The sequence below is a fragment of the Oncorhynchus masou genome, chromosome 7 (genome assembly GCF_036934945.1).
Source record: "Oncorhynchus masou masou isolate Uvic2021 chromosome 7, UVic_Omas_1.1, whole genome shotgun sequence".
NCBI lineage: Eukaryota > Metazoa > Chordata > Actinopteri > Salmoniformes > Salmonidae > Oncorhynchus > Oncorhynchus masou.
This window is the reverse complement of record NC_088218.1, coordinates 118947-144706: the sequence shown is the minus strand read 5'-3', so window position 1 is coordinate 144706 and position 25760 is coordinate 118947. Positions and strand designations below refer to the sequence as shown.

The following is a 25760-nucleotide window of genomic DNA, read 5'->3' as shown; positions in this document are numbered from 1 at the left end:
TCATCCTGTACCAGTCTGTGGGGATAAACCTGGGTTAGTCCATCATCCTGTACCAGTCTGTGGGGATAAACCTGGGTTAGTCCATCATCCTGTACCAGTCTGTGGGGATAAACCTGGGTTAGTCTGTCATCCTGTACCAGTCTGTGGGGATAAACCTGGGTTAGTCCATCATCCTGTACCAGTCTGTGGGGATAAACCTGGGTTAGTCCATCATCCTGTACCAGTCTGTGGGGATAAACCTGGGTTAGTCCATCATCCTGTACCAGTCTGTGGGGATAAACCTGGGTTAGTCCATCATCCTGTACCAGTCTGTGGGGATAAACCTGGGTTAGTCCGTCATCCTGTACCAGTCTGTGGGGATAAACCTGGGTTAGTCCATCATCCTGTACCAGTCTGTGGGGGGATAAACCTGGGTTAGTCCATCATCCTGTACCAGTCTGTGGGGATAAACCTGGGTTAGTCCGTCATCCTGTACCAGTCTGTGGGGATAAACCTGGGTTAGTCCGTCATCCTGTACCAGTCTGTGGGGATAAACCTGGGTTAGTCCGTCATCCTGTACCAGTCTGTGGGGATAAACCTGGGTTAGTCTGTCATCCTGTACCAGTCTGTGGGGATAAACCTGGGTTAGTCCATCATCCTGTACCAGTCTGTGGGGATAAACCTGGGTTAGTCTGTCATCCTGTACCAGTCTGTGGGGATAAACCTGGGTTAGTCCATCATCCTGTACCAGTCTGTGGGGATAAACCTGGGTTAGTCTGTCATCCTGTACCAGTCTGTGGGGATAAACCTGGGTTAGTCCGTCATCCTGTACCAGTCTGTGTGGATAAACCTGGGTTAGTCCATCATCCTGTACCAGTCTGTGGGGATAAACCTGGGTTAGTCTGTCATCCTGTACCAGTCTGTGGGGATAAACCTGGGTTAGTCCGTCATCCTGTACCAGTCTGTGGGGATAAACCTGGGTTAGTCCATCATCCTGTACCAGTCTGTGTGGATAAACCTGGGTTAGTCCATCATCCTGTACCAGTCTGTGGGGATAAACCTGGGTTAGTCTGTCATCCTGTACCAGTCTGTGGGGATAAACCTGGGTTAGTCCGTCATCCTGTACCAGTCTGTGGGGATAAACCTGGGTTAGTCCATCATCCTGTACCAGTCTGTGGGGATAAACCTGGTGATGGGCAGGACACAATATCCCTGGCTAATGGAATAGGATACCTCATCAGACCCAGCTGCAGTGACCCGGGTCGGACTCTCTTGGTATCTTCAACAGGGGGAAACATCAGACCCAGCTGCAGTGACCCGGGTCGGACTCTCTTGGTATCTTCAACAGGGGGAAAACATCAGACCCAGCTGCAGTGACCCGGGTCGGACTCTCTTGGTATCTTCTACAGGGGGGAAACATCAGACCCAGCTGTAGTGACCCGGGTCGGACTCTCTTGGTATCTTCAACAGGGGGGAAACATCAGACCCAGCTGCAGTGACCTGGGTCGGACTCTCTTGGTATCTCCTACAGGGGGGAAACATCAGACCCAGCTGTAGTGACCCGGGTCGGACTCTCTTGATATCTTCAACAGGGGGGAAACATCAGACCCAGCTGTAGTGACCCGGGTCGGACTCTCTTGGTATCTTCTACAGGGGGGAAACATCAGACCCAGCTGCAGTGACCCGGGTCGGACTCTCTTGGTATCTTCTACAGGGGGGAAACATCAGACCCAGCTGTAGTGACCCGGGTCGGACTCTCTTGGTGTCTTCAACAGGGGGGAAACATCAGACCCAGCTGCAGTGACCTGGGTCGGACTCTCTTGGTATCTTCTACAGGGGGAAACATCAGACCCAGCTGCAGTGACCCGGGTCGGACTCTCTTGGTATCTTCTACAGGGGGGAAACATCAGACCCAGCTGCAGTGACCCGGGTCGGACTCTCTTGGTATCTTCTACAGGGGGGAAACATCAGACCCAGCTGCAGTGACCTGGGTCGGACTCTCTTGGTATCTTCTACAGGGGGAAACATCAGACCCAGCTGCAGTGACCCGGGTCGGACTCTCTTGGTATCTTCAACAGGGGGAAACATCAGACCCAGCTGCAGTGACCCGGGTCGGACTCTCTTGGTATCTTCTACAGGGGGGAAACATCAGACCCAGCTGCAGTGACCCGGGTCGGACTCTCTTGGTATCTTCAACAGGGGGGAACATCAGACCCAGCTGCAGTGACCCGGGTCGGACTCTCTTGGTATCTTCAACAGGGGGAAACATCAGACCCAGCTGCAGTGACCCGGGTCGGACTCTCTTGGTATCTTCAACAGGGGGGAAACATCAGACCCAGCTGCAGTGACCCGGGTCGGACTCTCTTGGTATCTTCAACAGGGGGGAAACATCAGACCCAGCTGTAGTGACCCGGGTCGGACTCTCTTGGTGTCTTCAACAGGGGGGAAACATCAGACCCAGCTGCAGTGACCCGGGTCGGACTCTCTTGGTATCTCCTACAGGGGGGAAACATCAGACCCAGCTGCAGTGACCCGGGTCGGACTCTCTTGGTATCTTCAACAGGGGGAAAACAGACCACTAATCAACTTGTGAGAACGTTGCAATTTCAAAACCAAAGTTTGCAGGTCAAAAACCTTTCCCATTGATTTTAGTTTAGTGTTCGTTGACGCAAACGAGCCACTTGCAGCGAGTGAACGTCTCATAGGAGCAGCTTGATGTACCAGGACACCCCCTGGACAGGACACCCCCTGGACAGGACACTAGTCTATCTCCTGTTTCTGTAGTGAGGCAGCTTGATGTACCAGGACACCCCCTGGACAGGACACTAGTCTATCTCCTGTTTCTGTAGTGAGACAGCTTGATGTACCAGGACACCCCCTGGACAGGACACTAGTCTATCTCCTGTTACTGTAGAGAGACAGCTTGATGTACAGGACACCCCCTGGACAGGACACTAGTCTATCTCCTGTTTCTGTAGTGAGACAGCTTGATGTACCAGGACACCCCCTGGACAGGACACTAGTCTATCTCCTGTTTCTGTAGTGAGGCAGCTTGATGTACCAGGACACCCCCTGGACAGGACACTAGTCTATCTCCTGTTTCTGTAGTGAGGCAGCTTGATGTACCAGGACACCCCCTGGACAGGACACTAGTCTGTCTCCTGTTTCTGTAGTGAGACAGCTTGATGTACCAGGACACCCCCTGGACAGGACACTAGTCTATTGCAGGGATTTACCCCCAATCTATTTCATTAATGCTGATTGTCAAGCAGAGATGCACTGGGTCCCAGTTTCCCAGTCTTTGGTATGACTCAGCCAGGGGTCAAACTCCCAATCTTCCAATCTCAGGGTGGACACTCTAACCACAAGTCCAGTGAGTTGGGCAGATCTCCATCTTGCCAGCTACTTTTTTGTGTCTGGGGGGGTTTGGTTAACAAGTGGATAAGGCAGGGCTGTAGTCCAGGGGGGTTGGGGGGTTGGGCAACAAGTGGATAAGGCAGGGCTGTAGTCCAGGGGGGTTGGGGGGTTTGGTTAACATGTGGATAAGGCAGGGCTGTAGTCCAGGGGGGTTGGGGGGTGGGCAACAAGTGGATAAGGCAGGGCTGTAGTCCGGGGGGGGGGGGTTGGGCAACAAGTGGATAAGGCAGGGCTGTAGTTCATGGGGGGGGGGTTTGGGCATGAGTCTTTTTATTATAGGCAATTAGCAAGACACCCCCAATAAAGGAGTGGTTCTGCATGTGGTGACCACAGACCACTTCTCAGTTCCTATGCTTCCTGGCTGATGTTTTGGTCACTTTTGAATGCTGGCGGTTCTTTCACTCTAGTGGTAGCATGAGAGGGAGTCTAAAACTCACACAAGTGGCTCAGGTAGTGCAGCTCATCCAGGATGGCACATCAAATGCGAGCTGTGGCAAGAAGGTTTGCTGTGTCTGTCAGCGTAGTGTCCAGAGCATGGAGGCGCTACCAGGAGACAGGCCAGTACATCCGGAGATGTGGAGGAGGCCGTAGGAGGGCAACAACCCAGCAGCAGGACCGCTACCTCCGCCTTTGTGCAAGGAGGAGCAGGAGGAGCACTGCCAGAGCCCTGCAAAATGACCTCCAGCAGGCCACAAATGTGCATGTGTCTGCTTAAACGGTCAGAAACAGACTCCATGAGGGTGTATTGAGGGCCTGATGTCCACAGGTGGGGGTTGTGCTTACAGCCCAACACCGTGCAGGACGTTTGGCATTTGCCAGAGAACACCAAGATTGGAAAATTTGCCACTGGTGCCCTGTGCTCTTCACAGATGAAAGCAGGGTCACACTGAGCACATGTGACAGACGTGACAGAGTCTGGAGACGCCGTGGAGAACGTTCTGCTGCCTGCAACATCCTCCAGCATGACAGGTTTGGCGGTGGGTCGGGTCAGTCATGGTGGGGGGCCGCACAGCCCTCCATGTGCTCGCCAGAGGAAGCCTGACTGCCATTAGGTACCGAGATGAGATCCTCAGACCCCTTGTGAGACCATATGCTGGTGCGGTTGGCCCTGGGTTCCTCCTAATGCAAGACAATGCTAGACCTCATGTGGCTGGAGTGTGTCAGCAGTTCCTGCAAGAGGAAGTCATTGATGCTATGGACTGGCCCGCCCGTTCCCCAGACCTGAATCCAATAGAGCACATCTGGGACATCATGTCTCGCTCCATCCACCAACGCCACGTTGCACCACAGACTGTCCAGGAGTTGGCGGATGCTTTAGTCCAGGTCTGGGAGGAGATCCCTCAGGAGACCATCCGCCACCTCATCAGGAGCATGCCCAGGCGTTGTAGGAAGGTCATACAGGCACGTGGAGGCCACACACACTACTGAGCCTCATTTGGACTTGTTTTAAGGACATTACATCAAAGTTGGATCAGCCTGTAGTGTTGTTTTCCACTTTAATTTGAGTGTGACTCCAAATCCAGACCTCTGTGGGTTGATCAATTTGATTTCCATTGATAATTTTTGTGTGATTTTGTTGTCAGCGCATTCAACTATGTAAAGAAAAAGGTATTTAATAAGAATATTTAATTCGTTCAGATCTAGGATGTGTTATTTTAGTGTTCCCTTTATATTTTTTTGAGCAGTGTATATTAGAAGGGTATTTCAGGACAGAGCTATATAGTATATTAGAAGGGAATTAGGGGACAGAGCTATATAGTATATTAGAAGGGTATATCAGGACAGAGCTGTTGACCACATTAGAATGGTATTTGGGGACAGAGCTATATTGTATATTAGAATGGTGTTTGGGGACAGAGCTATATAGTATATTAGAAGGGTGTTTGGGGACAGAGCTACAGTGCCTTGCGAAAGTATTCGGCCCCCTTGAACTTTGCGACCTTTTGCCACATTTCAGGCTTCAAACATAAAGATATAAAACTGTATTTTTTTGTGAAGAATCAACAACAAGTGGGACACAATCATGAAGTGGAACGACATTTATTGGATATTTCAAACTTTTTTAACAAATCAAAAACCGAAAAATTGGGCGTGCAAAATTATTCAGCCCCTTTACTTTCAGTGCTGCAAACTCTCTACAGAAGTTCAGTGAGGATCTCTGAATGTTCCAATGTTGACCTAAATGACTAATGATGATAAATACAATCCACCTGTGTGTGTAATCAAGTCTCCGTATAAATGCACCTGCACTGTGATAGTCTCAGAGGTCCGTTAAAAGCGCAGAGAGCATCATGAAGAACAAGGAACACACCAGGCAGGTCCGAGATACTGTTGTGAAGAAGTTTAAAGCTGGATTTGGATACAAAAAGATTTCCCAAGCTTTAAACATCCCAAGGAGCACTGTGCAAGCGATAATATTGAAATGGAAGGAGAATCAGACCACTGCAAATCTACCAAGACCTGGCCGTCCCTCTAAACTTTCAGCTCATACAAGGAGAAGACTGATCAGAGATGCAGTCAAGAGGCCCACGATCACTCTGGATGACCTGCAGAGATCTACAGCTGAGGTGGGAGACTGTCCATAGGACAACAATCAGTCGTATATTGCACAAATCTGGCCTTTATGGAAGAGTGGCAAGAAGAAAGACATTTCTTAAAGATATCCATAAAAAGTGTTGTTTAAATTTTGCCACAAGCCACCTGGGAGACACACCAAACATGTGGAAGAAGGTGCTCTGGTCAGATGAAACCAAAATTGAACTTTTTGGCAACAATGCAAAAAGTTATGTTTGGCGTAAAAGCAACACAGCTCATCACCCTGAACACACCATCCCCACTGTCAAACATGGTGGTGGCAGCATCATGGTTTGGGCCTGCTTTTCTTCAGCAGGGACAGGGAAGATGGTTAAAATTGATGGGAAGATGGATGGAGCCAAATACAGGACCATTCTGGAAGAAAACCTGATGGAGTCTGCAAAAGACCTGAGACTAGGACGGAGATTTGTCTTCCAACAAGACAATGATCCAAAACATAAAGCAAAATCTACAATGGAATGGTTCAAAAATAAACATATCCAGGTGTTAGAATGGCCAAGTCAAAGTCCAGACCTGAATCCAATTGAGAATCTGTGGAAAGAACTGAAAACTGCTGTTCACAAATGCTCTCCATCCAACCTCACTGAGCTCGAGCTGTTTTGCAAGGAGGAATGGGAAAAAATGTCAGTCTCTCGATGTGCAAAACTGATAGAGACATACCCCAAGCGACTTACAGCTGTAATTGCAGCAAAAGGTGGCGCTACAAAGTATTAACTTAAGGGGGCTGAATAATTTTGCACGCCCAATTTTTCAGTTTTTGATTTGTTAAAAAAGTTTGAAATCTCCAATAAATGTCGTTCCACTTCATGATTGTGTCCCACTTGTTGTTGATTCTTCACAAAAAAATACAGTTTTATATCTTTATGTTTGAAGCCTGAAATGTGGCAAAAGGTCGCAAACTTCAAGGGGGCCGAATACTTTCGCAAGGCACTGTATATAGTATATTAGAAGGGTATATCAGGACAGAGCTGTTGACCACATTAGAAGGGTGTTTGGGGACAGAGCTATGTAGTATATTAGAAGGGTATTTGGGGACAGAGCTATGTAGTATATTAGAAGGGTGTTTGGGGACAGAGCTATGTAGTATATTAGAAGGGTATTTGGGGACAGAGCTATGTAGTATATTAGAAGGGTATTTGGGGACAGAGCTATGTAGTATATTAGAAGGGTATTTGGGGACAGAGCTATGTAGTATATTAGAAGGGTATTTGGGGACAGAGCTATGTAGTATATTAGAAGGGTGTTTGGGGACAGAGCTGTTGACCACATTAGACGGGTATTTGGGGACAGAGCTGTTGACCACGTTTTGGGTCAGCCCCAACGTGATCTAGGAAGTGTTTGGTGTTTCTGTCTTAAAGCTCGTTAGTTGATCAAAATGAGCGAGAGGGCTGCAGTAATCAGGATTACTGTACGTGAGCTTGAGAATAATCCAGACTTTATTTTTCTGAGAAGTCTGAAGCTAATTCTTTGTGGACTGGTGTGAACTGCTGTACCATAAAGCACACGCTATGTGGTAACCACCTGCCTGTCAACGGCTGTCGTTCAGGGGTGGGCAACCCCAGTCCTCAAGGGGGGGGGGCTGTCGTTCAGGGGTGGGCAACCCCAGTCCTCAAGGGGGGCTGTCGTTCAGGGGTGGGCAACCCCAGTCCTCAAGGGGGGCTGTCGTTCAGGGGTGGGCAACCCCAGTCCTCAAGGGGGGCTGTCGTTCAGGGGTGGGCATCCCCAGTCCTCAAGGGGGGCTGTCGTTCAGGGGTGGGCAACCCCAGTCCTCAAGGGAGGGGGCTGTCGTTCAGGGGTGGGCAACCCCAGTCCTCAAGGGAGGGGGGCTGTCGTTCAGGGGTGGGCAACCCCAGTCCTCAAGGGGGGAGGGGGCTGTCGTTCAGGGGTGGGCCACCCCAGTCCTCAAGGGGGGAGGGGGCTGTCGTTCAGGGGTGGGCAACCCCAGTCTTCAAGGGCCTGATTTGGTGTCACACTTGTTCTCCATCCGTAGAAACCACAGCTGATTCATCAAATGTCGTTCTAAACTGAAGATTAGCATGAGGTGATAATTGGAGTCAGGTGTGTTCGCTGGGGACCTGGGGGTAAAACTGTGACACCAATCAGGCCCTCGAGGACTGGAGTTGCCCACCCCTGAACGACAGCCCCCCCCTTGAGGACTGGAGTTGCCCACCCCTGAACGACAGCCCCCCTTGAGGACTGGAGTTGCCCACCCCTGAACGACAGCCCCCCCCCCTTGAGGACTGGAGTTGCCCACCCCTGAGCGACAGCCCCCCTTGAGGACTGGGGTTGCCCACCCCTGAGCGACAGCCCCCTTGAGGACTGGGGTTGCCCACCCCTGAACGACAGCCCCCCCCCCCCCTTGAGGACTGGAGTTGCCCACCTCAGTGTTTCCAGACATGTATCTTTCCTCGCCAGAGACTTGACCTTCGGTTCACCTTGAGACACAGTTCTCCTTGTCACCTCATGTGGAACCTGATTTTCACTGAAACAAAAGGCATGTCTCAGTAGGTGGTGTTGGCATGACATGGGGGGGGGGGCTGTCCTCTATAGATCTCTATTGGTCCTCAAGGGGGGGGGCTGTCCTCTATAGATCTCTATTGGTCCTCAAGGGGGGGGGGCTGTCCTCTATAGATCTCTATTGGTCCTCAAGGGGGGGACTGTCGCGTCTTTAGATCTCTATTGGTCCTCAAGGGGGGGAGACTGTCGTCTTTAGATCTCTATTGGTCCTCAAGGGGGGGCTGTCCTCTATAGATCTCTATTGGTCCTCAAGGGGGGGCTGTCCTCTATAGATCTCTATTGGTCCTCAAGTGGGGGGGGGGCTGTCCTCTATAGATCTCTATTGGTCCTCATGGGGGGGGGGCTGTCCTCTATAGATCTCTATTGGTTCCTCAAGGGGGGGGGGCTGTCCTCTATAGATCTCTATTGGTCCTCAAGGGGGGGGGCTGTCCTCTATAGATCTCTATTGGTCCTCAAGGGGGGGGGGCTGTCCTCTATAGATCTCTATTGGTCCTCAAGGGGGGGCTGTCCTCTATAGATCTCTATTGGTCCTCAAGGGGGGGGCTGTCCTCCTATAGATCTCTATTGGTCCTCAAGGGGGGGGGAACTGTCGTCTTTAGATCTCTATTGGTCCTCAAGGGGGGGGCTGTCCTCTATAGATCTCTATTGGTCCTCAAGGGGGGGGACTGTCATCTTTAGATCTCTATTGGTCCTCAAGGGGGAGGGGCTGTCATCTTCAGATCTCTATTGGTCCTCAAGGGGGGGGGCTGTCCTCTTTTGATCTCTATTGGTCCTCACGGGGGGGCTGTCCTCTATAGATCTCTATTGGTCCTCACGGGGGGGGCTGTCCTCTTTTGATCTCTATTGGTCCTCAAGGGGGGGGGGCTGTCCTCTATAGATCTCTATTGGTCCTCAAGGGGGAGGGGCTGTCCTCTTTTGATCTCTATTGGTCCTCAAGGGGGGGGGGGGCTGTCCTCTTTTGATCTCTATTGGTCCTCAAGGGGGGAGGGGCTGTCCTCTTTACAGCAGTGGCTCCTTCTGCTGTAACGTCCTGCTTTCATGTCATTGATGCCCAGCAGGGGTTCTTGACCCCAAGCAAGATTAGCTACAGCATGTGGAGTAGATAATGTGAATCCTAATGAAGTAATTAACGAGGCCTGATCTTGATCCCAAAACCCTTACGTCATCCCATCCAGCCTGGTTTCACCTGATCTGACTTCCCATCTTTTTAATTAGTTTTCAAACATCCGTTTACAATTCAACATTTCGTCAATTATGGAGGGTTGGAAGTAGACTTCAACAACACGTTAGTAACATGAGGCTTTATGTGTGGACGGTGTGCTGGAGAAACAGGTAGAGGTGTCCTGGTTTCATTCCCAACCTGGTCCTCACACCATCATCACTACCTGACCACCACCAGCTTCCTATTGGCTTAAGCCCTACCGGGAGGGGACTAGTATCACTATGGAAACGTTGGTGATGTCATTATTACGTCCAGCGTGTTGCTTTTTTTTCTAGACGACTATATACACTGCTCAAAAAAATAAAGAACACTTTAAACAACACAATGTAACTCCAAGTCAAATACACTTCTGTGAAATCAAACTGTCCACTTAGGAAGCAACACTGATTGACAATAAATTTCACATGCTGTTGTGCAAATGGAATAGACAAAAGGTGGAAATTATAGGCAATTAGCAAGACACCCCTAATAAAGGAGTGGTTCTGCAGGTGGTGACCACAGACCACTTCTCAGTTCCTATGCTTCCTGGCTGATGTTTTGGTCACTTTTGAATGCTGGCGGTGCTTTCACTCTAGTGGTAGCATGAGAGGGAGTCTACAACTCACACAAGTGGCTCAGGTAGTGCAGCTCATCCAGGATGGCACATCAATGCGAGCTGTGGCAAGAAGGTTTGCTGTGTCTGTCAGCGTAGTGTCCAGAGCATGGAGGCGCTACCAGGAGACAGGCCAGTACATCAGGAGACGTGGAGGAGGCTGTGGGAGGGCAACAACCCAGCAGCAGGACCGCTACCTCCTCCTTTGTGCAAGGAGGAGCAGGAGGAGCACTGCCAGAGCCCTGCAAAATGACCTCCAGCAGGCCACAAATGTGCATGTGTCTGCTCAAACGGTCAGAAACAGACTCCACGAGGGTGGTATGAGGTCCTGACGTCCACAGGTGGGGGTTGTGCTTTACAGCCCAACACCATGCAGGACGTTTGGCATTTGTCAGAGAACACCAAGATTGGCAAATTTTCCACGTTCTGCTGCCTGCAACATCCTCCAGTATGACCGGTTTGGCGGGGGTCAGTCATGGTGTGGGGTGGCATTTCTTTTGGGGGCCGCACAGCCCTCTGTGCTCGCCAGAGGAAGCCTGACTGCCATTAAGTACCGAGATGAGATCCTCAGACCCCTTGTGAGACCATATGCTGGTGCGGATGGCCCTGGGTTCCTCCTAATGCAAGACAATGCTAGACCTCATGTGGCTTGAGTGTGTCAGCAGTTTCTGCAAGAGGCAGTCATTGATGCTATGGACTGGCCCGCCCGTTCCCCAGACCTGAATCCAATTGAGCACATCTGGGACATCATGTCTCACTCCATCCACCAACGCCACGTTGCACCACAGACTGTCCAGGAGTTGGCGGATGCTTTAGTCCAGGTCTGGGAGGAGATCCCTCAGGAGACCATCCGCCACCTCATCAGGAGCATGCCCAGGCGTTGTAGGAGGGTCATACAGGCACGTGGAGGCCACACACACTGCTGAGCCTCATTTTGACTTGTTTTAAGGACATTGCATCAAAGTTGGATCAGCCTGTTGTGTGGTTTTCCACTTTAATTTTGAGTGTGACTCCAAATCCAGACCTCCGTGGGTTGATCAATTTGATTTCCATTGATAATTTTTGTGTGATTTTGTTGTCAGCACATTCAACTATGTAAAGAAAAAAGTATTTAATAAGAATATTTAATTCGTTCAGATCTAGGATGTGTTATTTTAGTGTTCCCTTTATTTTTTTGAGCAGTGTATATTAGAAGGGTATATCAGGACAGAGCTATATAGTATATTAGAAGGGTCTTAGGGGACAGAGCTATGTAGTATATTAGAAGGGTCTTAGGGGACAGAGCTATATAGTATATTAGAAGGGTGTTTGGGGACAGAGCAATATAGTATATTAGAAGGGTATATCAGGACAGAGCTATATAGTATATTAGAAGGGTATTTGGGGACAGAGCTATATAGTATATTAGAAGGGTGTTTGGGGACAGAGCAATATAGTATATTAGAAGGGTATATCAGGACAGAGCTATATAGTATATTAGAAGGGTATTTGGGGACAGAGCTATATAGTATATTAGAAGGGTGTTTGGGGACAGAGCAATATAGTATATTAGAAGGGTATATCAGGACAGAGCTATATAGTATATTAGAAGGGTATTTGGGGACAGAGCTATGTAGTATATTAGAAGGGTGTTTGGGGACAGAGCTATGTAGTATATTAGAAGGGTATTTGGGGACAGAGCTATGTAGTATATTAGAAGGGTATTTGGGGACAGAGCTATATAGTATATTAGAATGGTGTTTGGGGACAGAGCTATGTAGTATATTAGAAGGGTGTTTGGGGACAGAGCTACAGTGCCTTGCGAAAGTATTCGGCCCCCTTGAAGTTTGCGACCTTTTGCCACATTTCAGGCTTCAAACATAAAGATATAAAACTGTATTTTTTTGTGAAGAATCAACAACAAGTGGGACACAATCATGAAGTGGAACGACATTTATTGGATATTTCAAACTTTTTTAACAAATCAAAAACCGAAAAATTGGGCGTGCAAAATTATTCAGCCCCTTTACTTTCAGTGCTGCAAACTCTCTCCAGAAGTTCAGTGAGGATCTCTGAATGTTCCAATGTTGACCTAAATGACTAATGATGATAAATACAATCCACCTGTGTGTAATCAAGTCTCCGTATAAATGCACCTGCACTGTGATAGTCTCAGAGGTCCGTTAAAAGCGCAGAGAGCATCATGAAGAACAAGGAACACACCAGGCAGGTCCGAGATACTGTTGTGAAGAAGTTTAAAGCTGGATTTGGATACAAAAAGATTTCCCAAGCTTTAAACATCCCAAGGAGCACTGTGCAAGCGATAATATTGAAATGGAAGGAGTATCAGACCACTGCAAATCTACCAAGACCTGGCCGTCCCTCTAAACTTTCAGCTCATATAAGGAGAAGACTGATCAGAGATGCAGCCAAGAGGCCCATGATCACTCTGGATGAACTGCAGAGATCTACAGCTGAGGTGGGAGACTCTGTCCATAGGACAACAATCAGTCGTATATTGCACAAATCTGGCCTTTATGGAAGAGTGGCAAGAAGAATGCCATTTCTTAAAGATATCCATAAAAAGTGTTGTTTAAAGTTTGCCACAAGCCACCTGGGAGACACACCAAACATGTGGAAGAAGGTGCTCTGGTCAGATGAAACCAAAATTGAACTTTTTGGCAACAATGCAAAAGGTTATGTTTGGCGTAAAAGCAACACAGCTCATCACCCTGAACACACCATCCCCACTGTCAAACATGGTGGTGGCAGCATCATGGTTTGGGCCTGCTTTTCTTCAGCAGGGACAGGGAAGATGGTTAAAATTGATGGGAAGATGGATGGAGCCAAATACAGGACCATTCTGGAAGAAAACCTGATGGAGTCTGCAAAAGACCTGAGACTGGGACGGAGATTTGTCTTCCAACAAGACAATGATCCAAAACATAAAGCAAAATCTACAATGGAATGGTTCAAAAATAAACATATCCAGGTGTTAGAATGGCCAAGTCAAAGTCCAGACCTGAATCCAATCGAGAATCTGTGGAAAGAACTGAAAACTGCTGTTCACAAATGCTCTCCATCCAACCTCACTGAGCTCGAGCTGTTTTGCAAGGAGGAATGGGAAAAAATTTCAGTCTCTCGATGTGCAAAACTGATAGAGACATACCCCAAGCGACTTACAGCTGTAATCGCAGCAAAAGGTGGCGCTACAAAGTATTAACTTAAGGGGGCTGAATAATTTTGCACGCCCAATTTTTCCGTTTTTGATTTGTTAAAAAAGTTTGAAATATCCAATAAATGTCGTTCCACTTCATGATTGTGTCCCACTTGTTGTTGATTCTTCACAAAAAAATACAGTTTTATATCTTTATGTTTGAAGCCTGAAATGTGGCAAAAGGTCGCAAACTTCAAGGGGGCCGAATACTTTCGCAAGGCACTGTATATAGTATATTAGAAGGGTATATCAGGACAGAGCTATATAGTATATTAGAAGGGTATTTGGGGACAGAGCTATATAGTATATTAGAAGGGTATTAGGGGACAGAGCTATGTAGTATATTAGAAGGGTATTAGGGGACAGAGCTATGTAGTATATTAGAAGGGTGTTTGGGGACAGAGCCAAGTAGTATATTAGAAGGGTGTTTGGGGACAGAGCTATATAGTATATTAGAAGGGTGTTTGGGGACAGAGCTATATAGTATATTAGAAGGGTGTTTGGGGACAGAGCTATGTAGTATATTAGAAGGGTATTAGGGGACAGAGCTATGTAGTATATTAGAAGGGTGTTTGGGGACAGAGTTATGTAGTATATTAGAAGGGTGTTTGGGGACAGAGCTGTTGACCACGTTTTGGGTCAGCCCCAACGTGATCTAGGAAGTGTTTGGTGTTTCTGTCTTAAAGCTCGTTAGTTGATCAAAATGAGCGAGAGGGCTGAAGTAATCAGGATTACTGTACGTGAGCTTGAGAATAATCCAGACTTTATTTTTCTGAGAAGTCTGAAGCTAATTCTTTGTGGACTGGTGTGAACTGCTGTACCATAAAGCACACGCTATGTGGTAACCACCTGCCTGCCAACCGCTGTCGTTCAGGGGTGGGCAACCCCAGTCCTCAAGGGGGGGGCTGTCGTTCAGGGGTGGGAAACCCCAGTCCTCAAGGGGGGGGCTGTCGTTCAGGGGTGGGCAACCCCAGTCCTCAAGGGGGGGGCTGTCGTTCAGGGGTGGGCAACCCCAGTCCTCAAGGGAGGGGGCTGTCGTTCAGGGGTGGGCAACCCCAGTCCTCAAGGGCCTGATTTGGTGTCACACTTGTTCTCCATCCGTCGAAACCACAGCTGATTCATCAAATGTCATTCTAAAGATTAGCATGAGGTGATAATTGGAGTCAGGTGTGTTCGCTGGGGACCTGGGGGTAAAACTGTGACACCAATCAGGCCCTCGAGGACTGGAGTCGCCCACCTCAGTGTTTCCAGACATGTATCTTTCCTCGCCAGAAACTTGACCTTTCGGTTCACCTTGAGACACAGTTCTCCTTGTCACCTCATGTGGAACCTGATTTTCACTGAAACAAAAGGCATGTCTCAGTAGGTGGTGTTGGCATGACATGGGGGGGCTGTCCTCTATAGATCTCTATTGGTCCTCAAGGGGGGCTGTCCTCTATAGATCTCTATTGGTCCTCAAGGGGGGGGGGGGGCTGTCCTCTATAGATCTCTATTGGTCCTCAAGGGGGGGGCTGTCCTCTATAGATCTCTATTGGTCCTCAAGGGGGGGACTGTCGTCTTTAGGTCTCTATTGGTCCTCAAGGGGGGGGGGGGCTGTCCTCTATAGATCTCTATTGGTCCTCAAGGGGGGGGGCTGTCCTCTATAGATCTCTATTGGTCCTCATGGGGGGGCTGTCGTCTTTAGATCTCTATTGGTCCTCAAGGGGGGGCTGTCCTCTGTAGATCTCTATTGGCCCTCAAGGGGGGGGCTGTCCTCTATAGATCTCTATTGGTCCTCAAGGGGGGGGCTGTCCTCTATAGATCACTATTGGTCCTCAAGGGGGGGGGCTGTCGTCTTTAGATCTCTATTGGTCCTCAAGGGGGGGGGGGACTGTCCTCTGTAGATCTCTATTGGTCCTCAAGGGGGGGGGGGGGGGCTGTCCTCTTTACAGCAGTGGCTCCTTCTGCTGTAACGTCCTGCTTTCATGTCATTGATGCCCAGCAGGGGTTCTTGACCCCAAGCAAGATTAGCTACAGCGTGTGGAGTAGATAATGTGAATCCTAATGAAGTAATTAACGAGACCTGATCTTGATCCCAAAACCCTTACGTCATCCCATCCAGCCTGGTTTCACCTGATCTGACTTCCCATCTTTTTAATTAGTTTTCAAACATCCGTTTACAATTCAACATTTCGTCAATTATGGAGGGTAGGAAGTAGACTTCAACAACACGTTAGTAACATGAGGTTTTATGTGTGGGCGGTGTGCTGGAGAAACAGGTAGAGGTGTCCTGGTTTCATTCCCAACCTGGTCCTCACACCATCATCACTACCTGACCACCACCAGCTTCCTATTGGCTTAAGCCCTACTGGGAGGGGACTAGTATCACTATGGAAACGTTGGTGATGTCATTATTACGTCCAGCGTGTTGCTTTTTTTTCTAGACGACTATATACACTGCTCAAAAAAATAAAGAACACTTTAAACAACACAATGTAACTCCAAGTCAAATACACTTCTGTGAAATCAAACTGTCCACTTAGGAAGCAACACTGATTGACAATAAATTTCACATGCTGTTGTGCAAATGGAATAGACAAAAGGTGGAAATTATAGGCAATTAGCACAACACCCCCAATAAAGGAGTGGTTCTGCAGGTGGTGACCACAGACCACTTCTCAGTTCCTATGCTTCCTGGCTGATGTTTTGGTCACTTTTGAATGCTGGCGGTGCTTTCACTCTAGTGGTAGCATGAGAGGGAGTCTACAACCCACACAAGTGGCTCAGGTAGTGCAGCTCATCCAGGATGGCACATCAATGCGAGCTGTGGCAAGAAGGTTTGCTGTGTCTGTCAGCGTAGTGTCCAGAGCATGGAGGCGCTACCAGGAGACAGGCCAGTACATCAGGAGACGTGGAGGAGGCCGTAGGAGGGCAACAACCCAGCAGCAGGACCGCTACCTCCTCCTTTGTGCAAGGAGGAGCAGGAGGAGCACTGCCAGAGCCCTGCAAAATGACCTCCAGCAGGCCACAAATGTGCATGTGTCTGCTCAAACGGTCATAAACAGACTCCACGAGGGTGGTATGAGGGCCTGACGTCCACAGGTGGGGGTTGTGCTTATAGCCCAACACCATGCAGGACGTTTGGCATTTGTCAGAGAACACCAAGATTGGCAAATTTTCCACGTTCTGCTGCCTGCAACATCCTCCAGTATGACCGGTTTGGCGGGGGTCAGTCATGGTGTGGGGTGGCATTTCTTTTGGGGGCCGCACAGCCCTCCATGTGCTCGCCAGAGGAAGCCTGACTGCCATTAAGTACCGAGATGAGATCCTCAGACCCCTTGTGAGACCATATGCTGGTGCGGTTGGCCCTGGGTTCCTCCTAATGCAAGACAATGCTAGACCTCATGTGGCTGGAGTGTGTCAGCAGTTCCTGCAAGAGGCAGTCATTGATGCTATGGACTGGCCTGCCCGTTCCCCAGACCTGAATCCAATTGAGCACATCTGGGACATCATGTCTCGCTCCATCCACCAACGCCACGTTGCACCACAGACTGCCCAGGAGTTGGTGGATGCTTTAGTCCAGGTCTGGGAGGAGATCCCTCGGGAGACCATCCGCCACCTCATCAGGAGCATGCCCAGGCGTTGTAGGGAGGTCATACAGGCACGTGGAGGCCACACACACTACTAAGCCTCATTTAGACATGTTTTAAGGACATTACATCAACGTTGGATCAGCCTGTTGTGTGGTTTTCCACTTTAATTTTGAGTGTGACTCCAAATCCAGACCTCCGTGGGTTGATCAATTTGATTTCCATTGATCATTTTTGTGTGATTTTGTTGTCAGCACATTCAACTATGTAAAGAAAAAAGTATTTAATAAGAATATTTCATTCATTCAGATCTAGGATGTGTTATTTTAGTGTTCCCTTTATATTTTTGAGCAGTGTATATTAGAAGGGTATTTGGGGACAGAGCTATATAGTATATTAGAAGGGTATTTGGGGACAGAGCTACAGTGGGGCAAAAAAGTATTTAGTCAGGCACCAATTGTGCAAGTTCTCCCACTTAAAGAGATGAGAGAGGCCTGTAATTTTCATCATAGGTACACTTCAACTACGACAGACAAAATTAGGAAATAAAGTCCAGAAAATCACATTGTAGGGTTTTTAATGAATTTATTTGCAAATTATGGTGGAAAATAAGTATTTGGTCACCAACAAACAAGCAAGATTTCTGGCTCTCACAGACCTGTAACTTCTTTGTTAAGAGGCTCCTCTGTCCTCCACTCGTTACCTGTATTAATGGCACCTGTTTGAACTTGTTATCAGTATAAAAGACACCTGTCCACAACCTCAAACAGTCACACTCCAAACTCCACTATGGCCAAGAGACCAAAGAGCTGTCAAAGGACACCAGAAACAAAATTGTAGACCTGCACAGGCTGCGAAGACTAATTATTTTCCAATTATTTTCTATTAGAAGGGTATTAGGGGACAGAGCTATATAGTATATTAGAAGGGTGTTTGGGGACAGAGCTATATAGTATATTAGAAGGGTATTTGAGGAGAGAGCTATATAGTATATTAGAAGGGTATATCAGGACAGAACTATATAGTATATTAGAAGGGTATTTGGGGACAGAGCTATATAGTATATTAGAAGGGTGTTTGGGGACAGAGCTATATAGTATATTAGAAGGGTATTTGAGGAGAGAGCTATTTTGTATATTAGAAGGGTATATCAGGACAGAGCTATATAGTATATTAGAAGGGTATTTGAGGAGAGAGCTATATAGTATATTAGAAGGGTGTTTGGGGACAGAGCTATGTAGTATATTAGAATGGTGTTTGGGGACAGAGCTATGTAGTATATTAGAAGGGTGTTTGGGGACAGAGCTATATAGTATATTAGAAGGGTGTTTGGGGACAGAGCTATGTAGTATATTAGAATGGTGTTTGGGGACAGAGCTATGTAGTATATTAGAAGGGTGTTTGGGGACAGAGCTATATAGTATATTAGAAGGGTGTTTGGGGACAGAGCTATATAGTATATTAGAATGGTGTTTGGGGACAGAGCTATATAGTATATTAGAATGGTGTTTGGGGACAGAGCTATGCAGTATATTAGAAGGGTATATCAGGGCAGCGCTGTTGACCACATTAGAATGGTATTTGGGGACAGAGCTGTTGACCACGTTTTGGGTCAGCCCCAACGTGATCTAGGAAGTGTTTGGTGTTTCTGTCTTAAAGCTCGTTAGTTCATCAAAATGAGCGAGAGGGCTGAAGTAATCAGGATTACTGTACGTGAGCTTGAGAATAATCCAGACTTTATTTTTCTGAGAAGCCTGAAGCTAATTCTTTGTGGACTGGTGTGAACTGCTGTACCATAAAGCACACGCTATGTGGTAACCACCTGACGCTAACAAGGCAGACTACACCACTCGCGTTCCAAAATACTTTTAGAAATCTGTATTATTCAACTATTGCACCCACATTGCTCCAGCGCGCCAACGAGCGTCTGCGTTGCCGAGGGCTAAAATAGAAGTCAGTTCTATTTCTGACGCAGATCGCACTGCGAGTCCTGCCTCTCCCATCTCCTCGAACGACGTCAGTGGCGGTAATGCACCTAATTTATGAAAGTTGCCAATCGCAAAAATATAAAGTCAAGAGAAGAAAAGGCCTGGAAGGATGAGAGATGACTAGAAACGATTTGGTTGGCCGTTTTATGTGCTGACCAATTGTCGGAGTAGAGGACCTTGTGCATTTCAGGTAAAATAACAACTCAATGTTTATATCCCAGGACAAATTAGCTAGGAACAGCAAGCTAGCTAAATAGGACAAATGATCCAGAAGGTGCAAGCGAACTAGCCAAAATACCATACATGTTTAATGCTTTTCGACCAAATTAAAACAATTGGTTCAGAGTTTGTTTTGATATTTTAACCTGCGTGTCCTGATCGCGTTTGGTGTCGGGGGACAAAATACATTTATGCACGATGGCTCAGGTGTGCAGCCGGTTGGGTTCCATGTAAGTAGTAATCACCTGGCTGCCAGTGGCTGTAGTCCCAGTCCCAACCCCAGTCCTCAGGGGGGGGAACTGTCGTTCAGGGGGGGGGGGACTGTCGTTCAGGGGTGGGCAACCCCAGTCCCCAAGGGGTGGGGGGGACTGTCGTTCAGGGGTGGGCAACCACAGTCCTCAAGGGGGGGGACTGTCGTTCAGGGGTGGGCAACCCCAGTCCTCAAGGGGGGGAACTGTCGTTCAGGGGTGGGCAACCCCAGTCCTCAAGGGGGGACTGTCGTTCAGGGGTGGGCAACCCCAGTCCTCAAGGGGGGGAACTGTCGTTCAGGGGTGGGCAACCCCAGTCCCCAAGGGGGGGACTGTCGTTCAGGGGTGGGCAACCCCAGTCCTCAAGGGGGGGACTGTCGTTCAGGGGTGGGCAACCCCAGTCCTCAAGGGGGAACTGTCGTTCAGGGGTGGGCAACCCCAGTCCCCAAGGGGGGGGACTGTCGTTCAGGGGTGGGCAACCCCAGTCCCCAAGGGGGGGGAACTGTCGTTCAGGGATGGGCAACCCCAGTCCCCAAGGGGGGGGAACTGTCGTTCAGGGGTGGGCAACCCCAGTCCCCAAGGGGGGACTGTCGTTCAGGGGTGGGCAACCCCAGTCCTCAAGGGGGGAACTGTCGTTCAGGGGTGGGCAACCCCAGTCCCCAAGGGGGGGGGACTGTCGTTCAGGGGTGGCCAACCCCAGTCCTCAAGGGGGGACTGTCGTTCAGGGGTGGGCAACCCCAGTCCTCAAGGGGGGGACTGTCGTTCAGGGGTGGGCAACCCCAGTCCTCAAGGGGGGGAACTGTCGTTCAGGGGTGGGCAACCCCAGTCCCCAAGGGGGGGACTGTCGTTCAGGGGTGGGCAACCCCAGTCCCCAAAGGGGGGGGGGGAACTGTCGTTCAGGGATGGGCAACCCCAGTCCCCAAGGGGGGGGAACTGTCGTTCAGGGATGGGCAACCCCAGTCCCCAAGGGGGGACTGTCGTTCAGGGGTGGGCAACCCCAGTCCTCAGGGGGGGGACTGTCGTTCAGGGGTGGGCAACCCCAGTCCTCAGGGGGGGGGGGGACTGTCGTTCAGGGGTGGGCTGAACCACTCCACAAATTTCTCGTTAACAAACTATAGTTTTGGGTCGGTTAGGACATCTACTTTGTGCATGACACAAGTCATTTTTACAACAATTGTTAACAGACAGATTATTTCACTTATAATTCACTGTATCACAATTCCAGTGGGTCAGAAGTTTACATACACTAAGTTGACTGCCTTTAAACAGCTTGGAATATTCCAGAAAATGATGTCATGGCTTTAGAAGCTTCTGATTGGCTAATCATTGAGTCAATTGGAGGTGTACCTGTGGATGTATTTCAAGGCCTACCTTCAAACTCAGTGTCCTCTTTGCTTGACATCATGAGTAAAATCTAAATAAATAAATCAGCCAAGACCTCAGGAAAAAAGAAGAGAATAAAATACGTACTACTTACAAATACTTAAAAATGTGTGGTTTGACGTCAGAATGTCCTTCGTCTAGGTGTGGTGTCCGATGTCTCCGGAGTTTTACCGGGAATACGTAGCCATCAAGACGAAGAGACGTATTCTCCTCTACACCATGAACCCCAACAAGTTCAGAGCCTGTCAGTTCCTCATCAAGTTCCACGAGAGACGCAACGACAAGATAATGGTGTTCGCCGACAACGTCTTCGCTCTGAAGGAGTACGCTATCCGCCTCAACAAGTAGGTGGAGAGACACGCACACACACACACACACACACACAGCCATCTGCCTCAACAGGTAGGTAGAAAGAGACACACAAGCGGATCAACGACGTCATCCCCACAGTGACCGGACCTGCAGTGCATTCTGGACTTATTCAGACCCCTTCCCCCTTTTCCACATTTTGTTCCGTTAAAAAGTCTCATCAATCTACACACAATACCCCATAATGACATCACAATACCCCAGAATGACACCACAATACCCCATGCTGACATCACAATACCCCATAATGACATCACAATACCCCATAATGACATCACAATACCCCAGAATGACATCACAATACCCCATGATGACATCACAATACCCCATAATGACATCACAATACCCCATAATGACATCACAATACCCCATAATGACATCACAATACCCCATAATGACATCACAATACCCCAGAATGACACCACAATACCCCATGATGACATCACAATACCCCATAATAACATCACAATACCCCAGAATGACATCACAATACCCCATAATGACATTACAATACTCCATAATGACATCACAATACCCCATAATGACATTACAATACTCCATAATGACATCACAATACCCCATAATGACATCACAATACCCCAGAATGACACCACAATACCCCATGATGACATCACAATACCCCATAATAACATCACAATACCCCAGAATGACATCACAATACCCCATAATGACATTACAATGCTCCATAATGACATCACAATACCCCATAATGACATCACAATACCCCATGATGACATCACAATACCCCATAATAACATCACAATACCCCAGAATGACATCACAATACCCCATAATGACATTACAATGCTCCATAATGACATCACAATACCCCATAATGACATCACAATACCCCAGAATGACACCACAATACCCCATAATGACATCACAATACCCCATAATGACATCACAATACCCCATAATGACATCACAATACCCCATAATGACATCACAATACCCCATAATGACATCACAATACCCCATAATGACATCACAATACCCCAGAATGACATCACAATACTCCAGCTGTTTAGGTGTTTTTTACTGTATTCAGACCCTTTTGCTATGAGACTCTAAACTGAGCTCAGGTGTATCCTGTTTCCATTGATCATCCTTGAGGTGTTTCTACAACTTGGTTGGAGTCCACCTGTGGAAATTCAATTGATTGTACATGATTTGGAAAGGTACACACCTGTCTATATAAGGTCCTACAGTTGACAGAACAAAAACCAAGCCATGAGGTCAAAGGAATTGTCCGAAAAGCTCTGAGACAGGATTGTGTCGAGGCACAGATCTGGGGGAAGGGTACCACAACATTTCTGCAGCATTGAATATCCCCATAAACACAGTGGCCTCCATCATTCTTAAATGGAAGAAATTTGGAACCACCAAGACTCTTCCTAGAGATGGCCGCCCACCTGACCAAACTGACCAATCAGGGTAGAAAGGCCTTGGTCAGGGAGGCGACCAAGAACCCGATGGTCACTCTGACAGAGCTCCAGAGGTCCTCTGTGGAGATGGGAGAACCTTCCAGAAGGACAACCATTTCTGCAGCACTCCACCAATCAGGCCTTTATGGTGGAGTGGCCAGATAGAAGCCCCTCCTCAGTAAAAGACACATGACAGCCTGCTTGGAGTTTGCCAAAAGGCACCTAAAGGACTGTGACCATGAGAAACAAGATTTTCTGATCTGATGAAACCAAGATTGAACTCTTTGGCCTGAATACTAAGCGTCACGTCTGGAGGAAACTTGGCACCATCCCTACGGTGAAGCATGGTGGTGGCAGCATCATGCTGTGGGGATGTTTTTCAGCGGCAGGGACTGGGAGACTAGTCAGGATCGAGGGAAAGATGAACGGAGCAAAGTACAGAGAGATCCTTGATGAAAACCTTTTCCAGAGCGCTCAGGATCTCAAACTGAGGGCAAAGGTTCACCTTCCAACAGGACAACGACCCAAAGCACACAGCCAAGACAATGCAGGAGTGGCTTCGGGACAGATCTCTGAATGTCCTTGAGTGGCCCAGCCAGAGCCTGGACTTGAACCTGATCGAACATCTCTGGAGAGACCTGAAAATAGCTGTGCAGTGACGCTCCCCATCCAACCTGACAGAGCTTGAGAGAATCTGCAGAGAAGAATGGGAGAAACTCCCCGAATACAGGTGTGCCGAGCTTGTAGCGTATATAACCATGTTATTACCTCGTACCTCAGCACATTGACTCAGTACTGGTACTTCCTGTATACAGCCATGTTACTACCTCGTACCTCAGCACATTGACTCAGTACTGGTACTTCCTGTATACAGCCATGTTACTACCTCATACCTCAGCACATTGACTCAGTACTGGTACTTCCTGTATACCTGTATCTAACGTCTCTCTCCTCTCAGGCCCTGTATCTAACGTCTCTCTCCTCTCTGGCCCCTGTATCTAACGTCTCTCTCCTCTCAGGCCCTGTATCTAATGTCTCTCTCCTCTCAGGCCCTGTATCTAACGTCTCTCTCCTCTCTGGCCCCTATATCTAACGTCTCTCTCCTCTCAGGCCCTATATCTAACGTCTCTCTCCTCTCAGGCCCTATATCTAACGTCTCTCTCCTCTCAGGCCCTATATCTAACGTCTCTCTCCTCTCAGGCCCTATATCTAACGTCTCTCTCCTCTCAGGTCCTGTATCTAACGTCTCTCTCCTCTCTGGCCCCTATATCTAACGTCTCTCTCCTCTCAGGCCCCTGTATCTAACGTCTCTCTCCTCTCAGGCCCTATATCTAACGTCTCTCTCCTCTCTGGCCCTGTATCTAACGTCTCTCTCCTCTCAGGCCCTGTATCTAACGTCTCTCTCCTCTCAGGCCCCTATATCTAACGTCTCTCTCCTCTCTGGCCCCTATATCTAACGTCTCTCTCCTCTCAGGCCCTGTATCTAACGTCTCTCTCCTCTCAGGCCCTGTATCTAACGTCTCTCTCCTCTCAGGCCCCTATATCTAACGTCTCTCTCCTCTCTGGCCCCTATATCTAACGTCTCTCTCCTCTCAGGCCCCTATATCTAACGTCTCTCTCCTCTCAGGCCCCTATATCTAACGTCTCTCTCCTCTCAGGCCCCTGTATCTAACGTCTCTCTCCTCTCTGGCCCTATATCTAACGTCTCTCTCCTCTCAGGCCCTGTATCTAACGTCTCTCTCCTCTCAGGCCCCTATATCTAACGTCTCTCTCCTCTCAGGCCCCTATATCTAACGTCTCTCTCCTCTCAGGCCCCTGTATCTAACGTCTCTCTCCTCTCAGGCCCCTATATCTAACGTCTCTCTCCTCTCTGGCCCTGTATCTAACGTCTCTCTCCTCTCAGGCCCCTGTATCTAACGTCTCTCTCCTCTCAGGCCCTGTATCTAACGTCTCTCTCCTCTCAGGCCCTGTATCTAACGTCTCTCTCCTCTCTGGCCCCTATATCTAACGTCTCTCTCCTCTCAGGCCCCTGTATCTAACGTCTCTCTCCTCTCAGGCCCTGTATCTAACGTCTCTCTCCTCTCAGGCCCTATATCTAACGTCTCTCTCCTCTCAGGCCCCTATATCTAACGTCTCTCTCCTCTCAGGCCCTGTATCTAACGTCTCTCTCCTCTCAGGCCCTGTATCTAACGTCTCTCTCCTCTCAGGCCCTGTATCTAACGTCTCTCTCCTCTCAGGCCCTGTATCTAACGTCTCTCTCCTCTCAGGCCCCTATATCTAACGTCTCTCTCCTCTCAGGCCCTGTATCTAACGTCTCTCTCCTCTCAGGCCCTGTATCTAACGTCTCTCTCCTCTCAGGCCCCTATATCTAACTTCTCTCTCCTCTCAGGCCCCTGTATCTAACGTCTCTCTCCTCTCAGGCCCTGTATCTAACGTCTCTCTCCTCTCTGGCCCTGTATCTAACGTCTCTCTCCTCTCTGGCCCCTATATCTAACGTCTCTCTCCTCTCAGGCCCTATATCTAACGTCTCTCTCCTCTCAGGCCCTGTATCTAACGTCTCTCTCCTCTCTGGCCCTGTATCTAACGTCTCTCTCCTCTCTGGCCCCTATATCTAACGTCTCTCTCCTCTCTGGCCCCTATATCTAACGTCTCTCTCCTCTCAGGTCCTGTATCTAACGTCTCTCTCCTCTCAGGTCCTGTATCTAACGTCTCTCTCCTCTCAGGCCCTGTATCTAACGTCTCTCTCCTCTCAGGCCCCTATATCTAACGTCTCTCTCCTCTCAGGCCCTGTATCTAACGTCTCTCTCCTCTCAGGCCCTGTATCTAACGTCTCTCTCCTCTCTGGCCCCTATATCTAACGTCTCTCTCCTCTCAGGCCCCTATATCTAACGTCTCTCTCCTCTCAGGCCCTGTATCTAACGTCTCTCTCCTCTCAGGCCCCTATATCTAACGTCTCTCTCCTCTCTGGCCCCTATATCTAACGTCTCTCTCCTCTCAGGCCCCTATATCTAACGTCTC

At 48.7% G+C, this 25760-nt stretch overlaps 1 protein-coding gene across 1 annotated transcript in view; it reads left to right on the top strand.

Annotated features, from left to right (window-relative positions):
* Positions 1 to 25760, top strand: part of LOC135543107 (general transcription and DNA repair factor IIH helicase subunit XPB-like) — a 93000-nt gene that overhangs the window by 53446 nt on the left and 13794 nt on the right. Inside the window, exon 11 of the mRNA XM_064970182.1 lies at positions 21067 to 21269. Within this exon, the coding sequence (XP_064826254.1) occupies positions 21067 to 21269 (203 nt within the window). The remainder of the gene's footprint in view (positions 1 to 21066; positions 21270 to 25760) is intronic.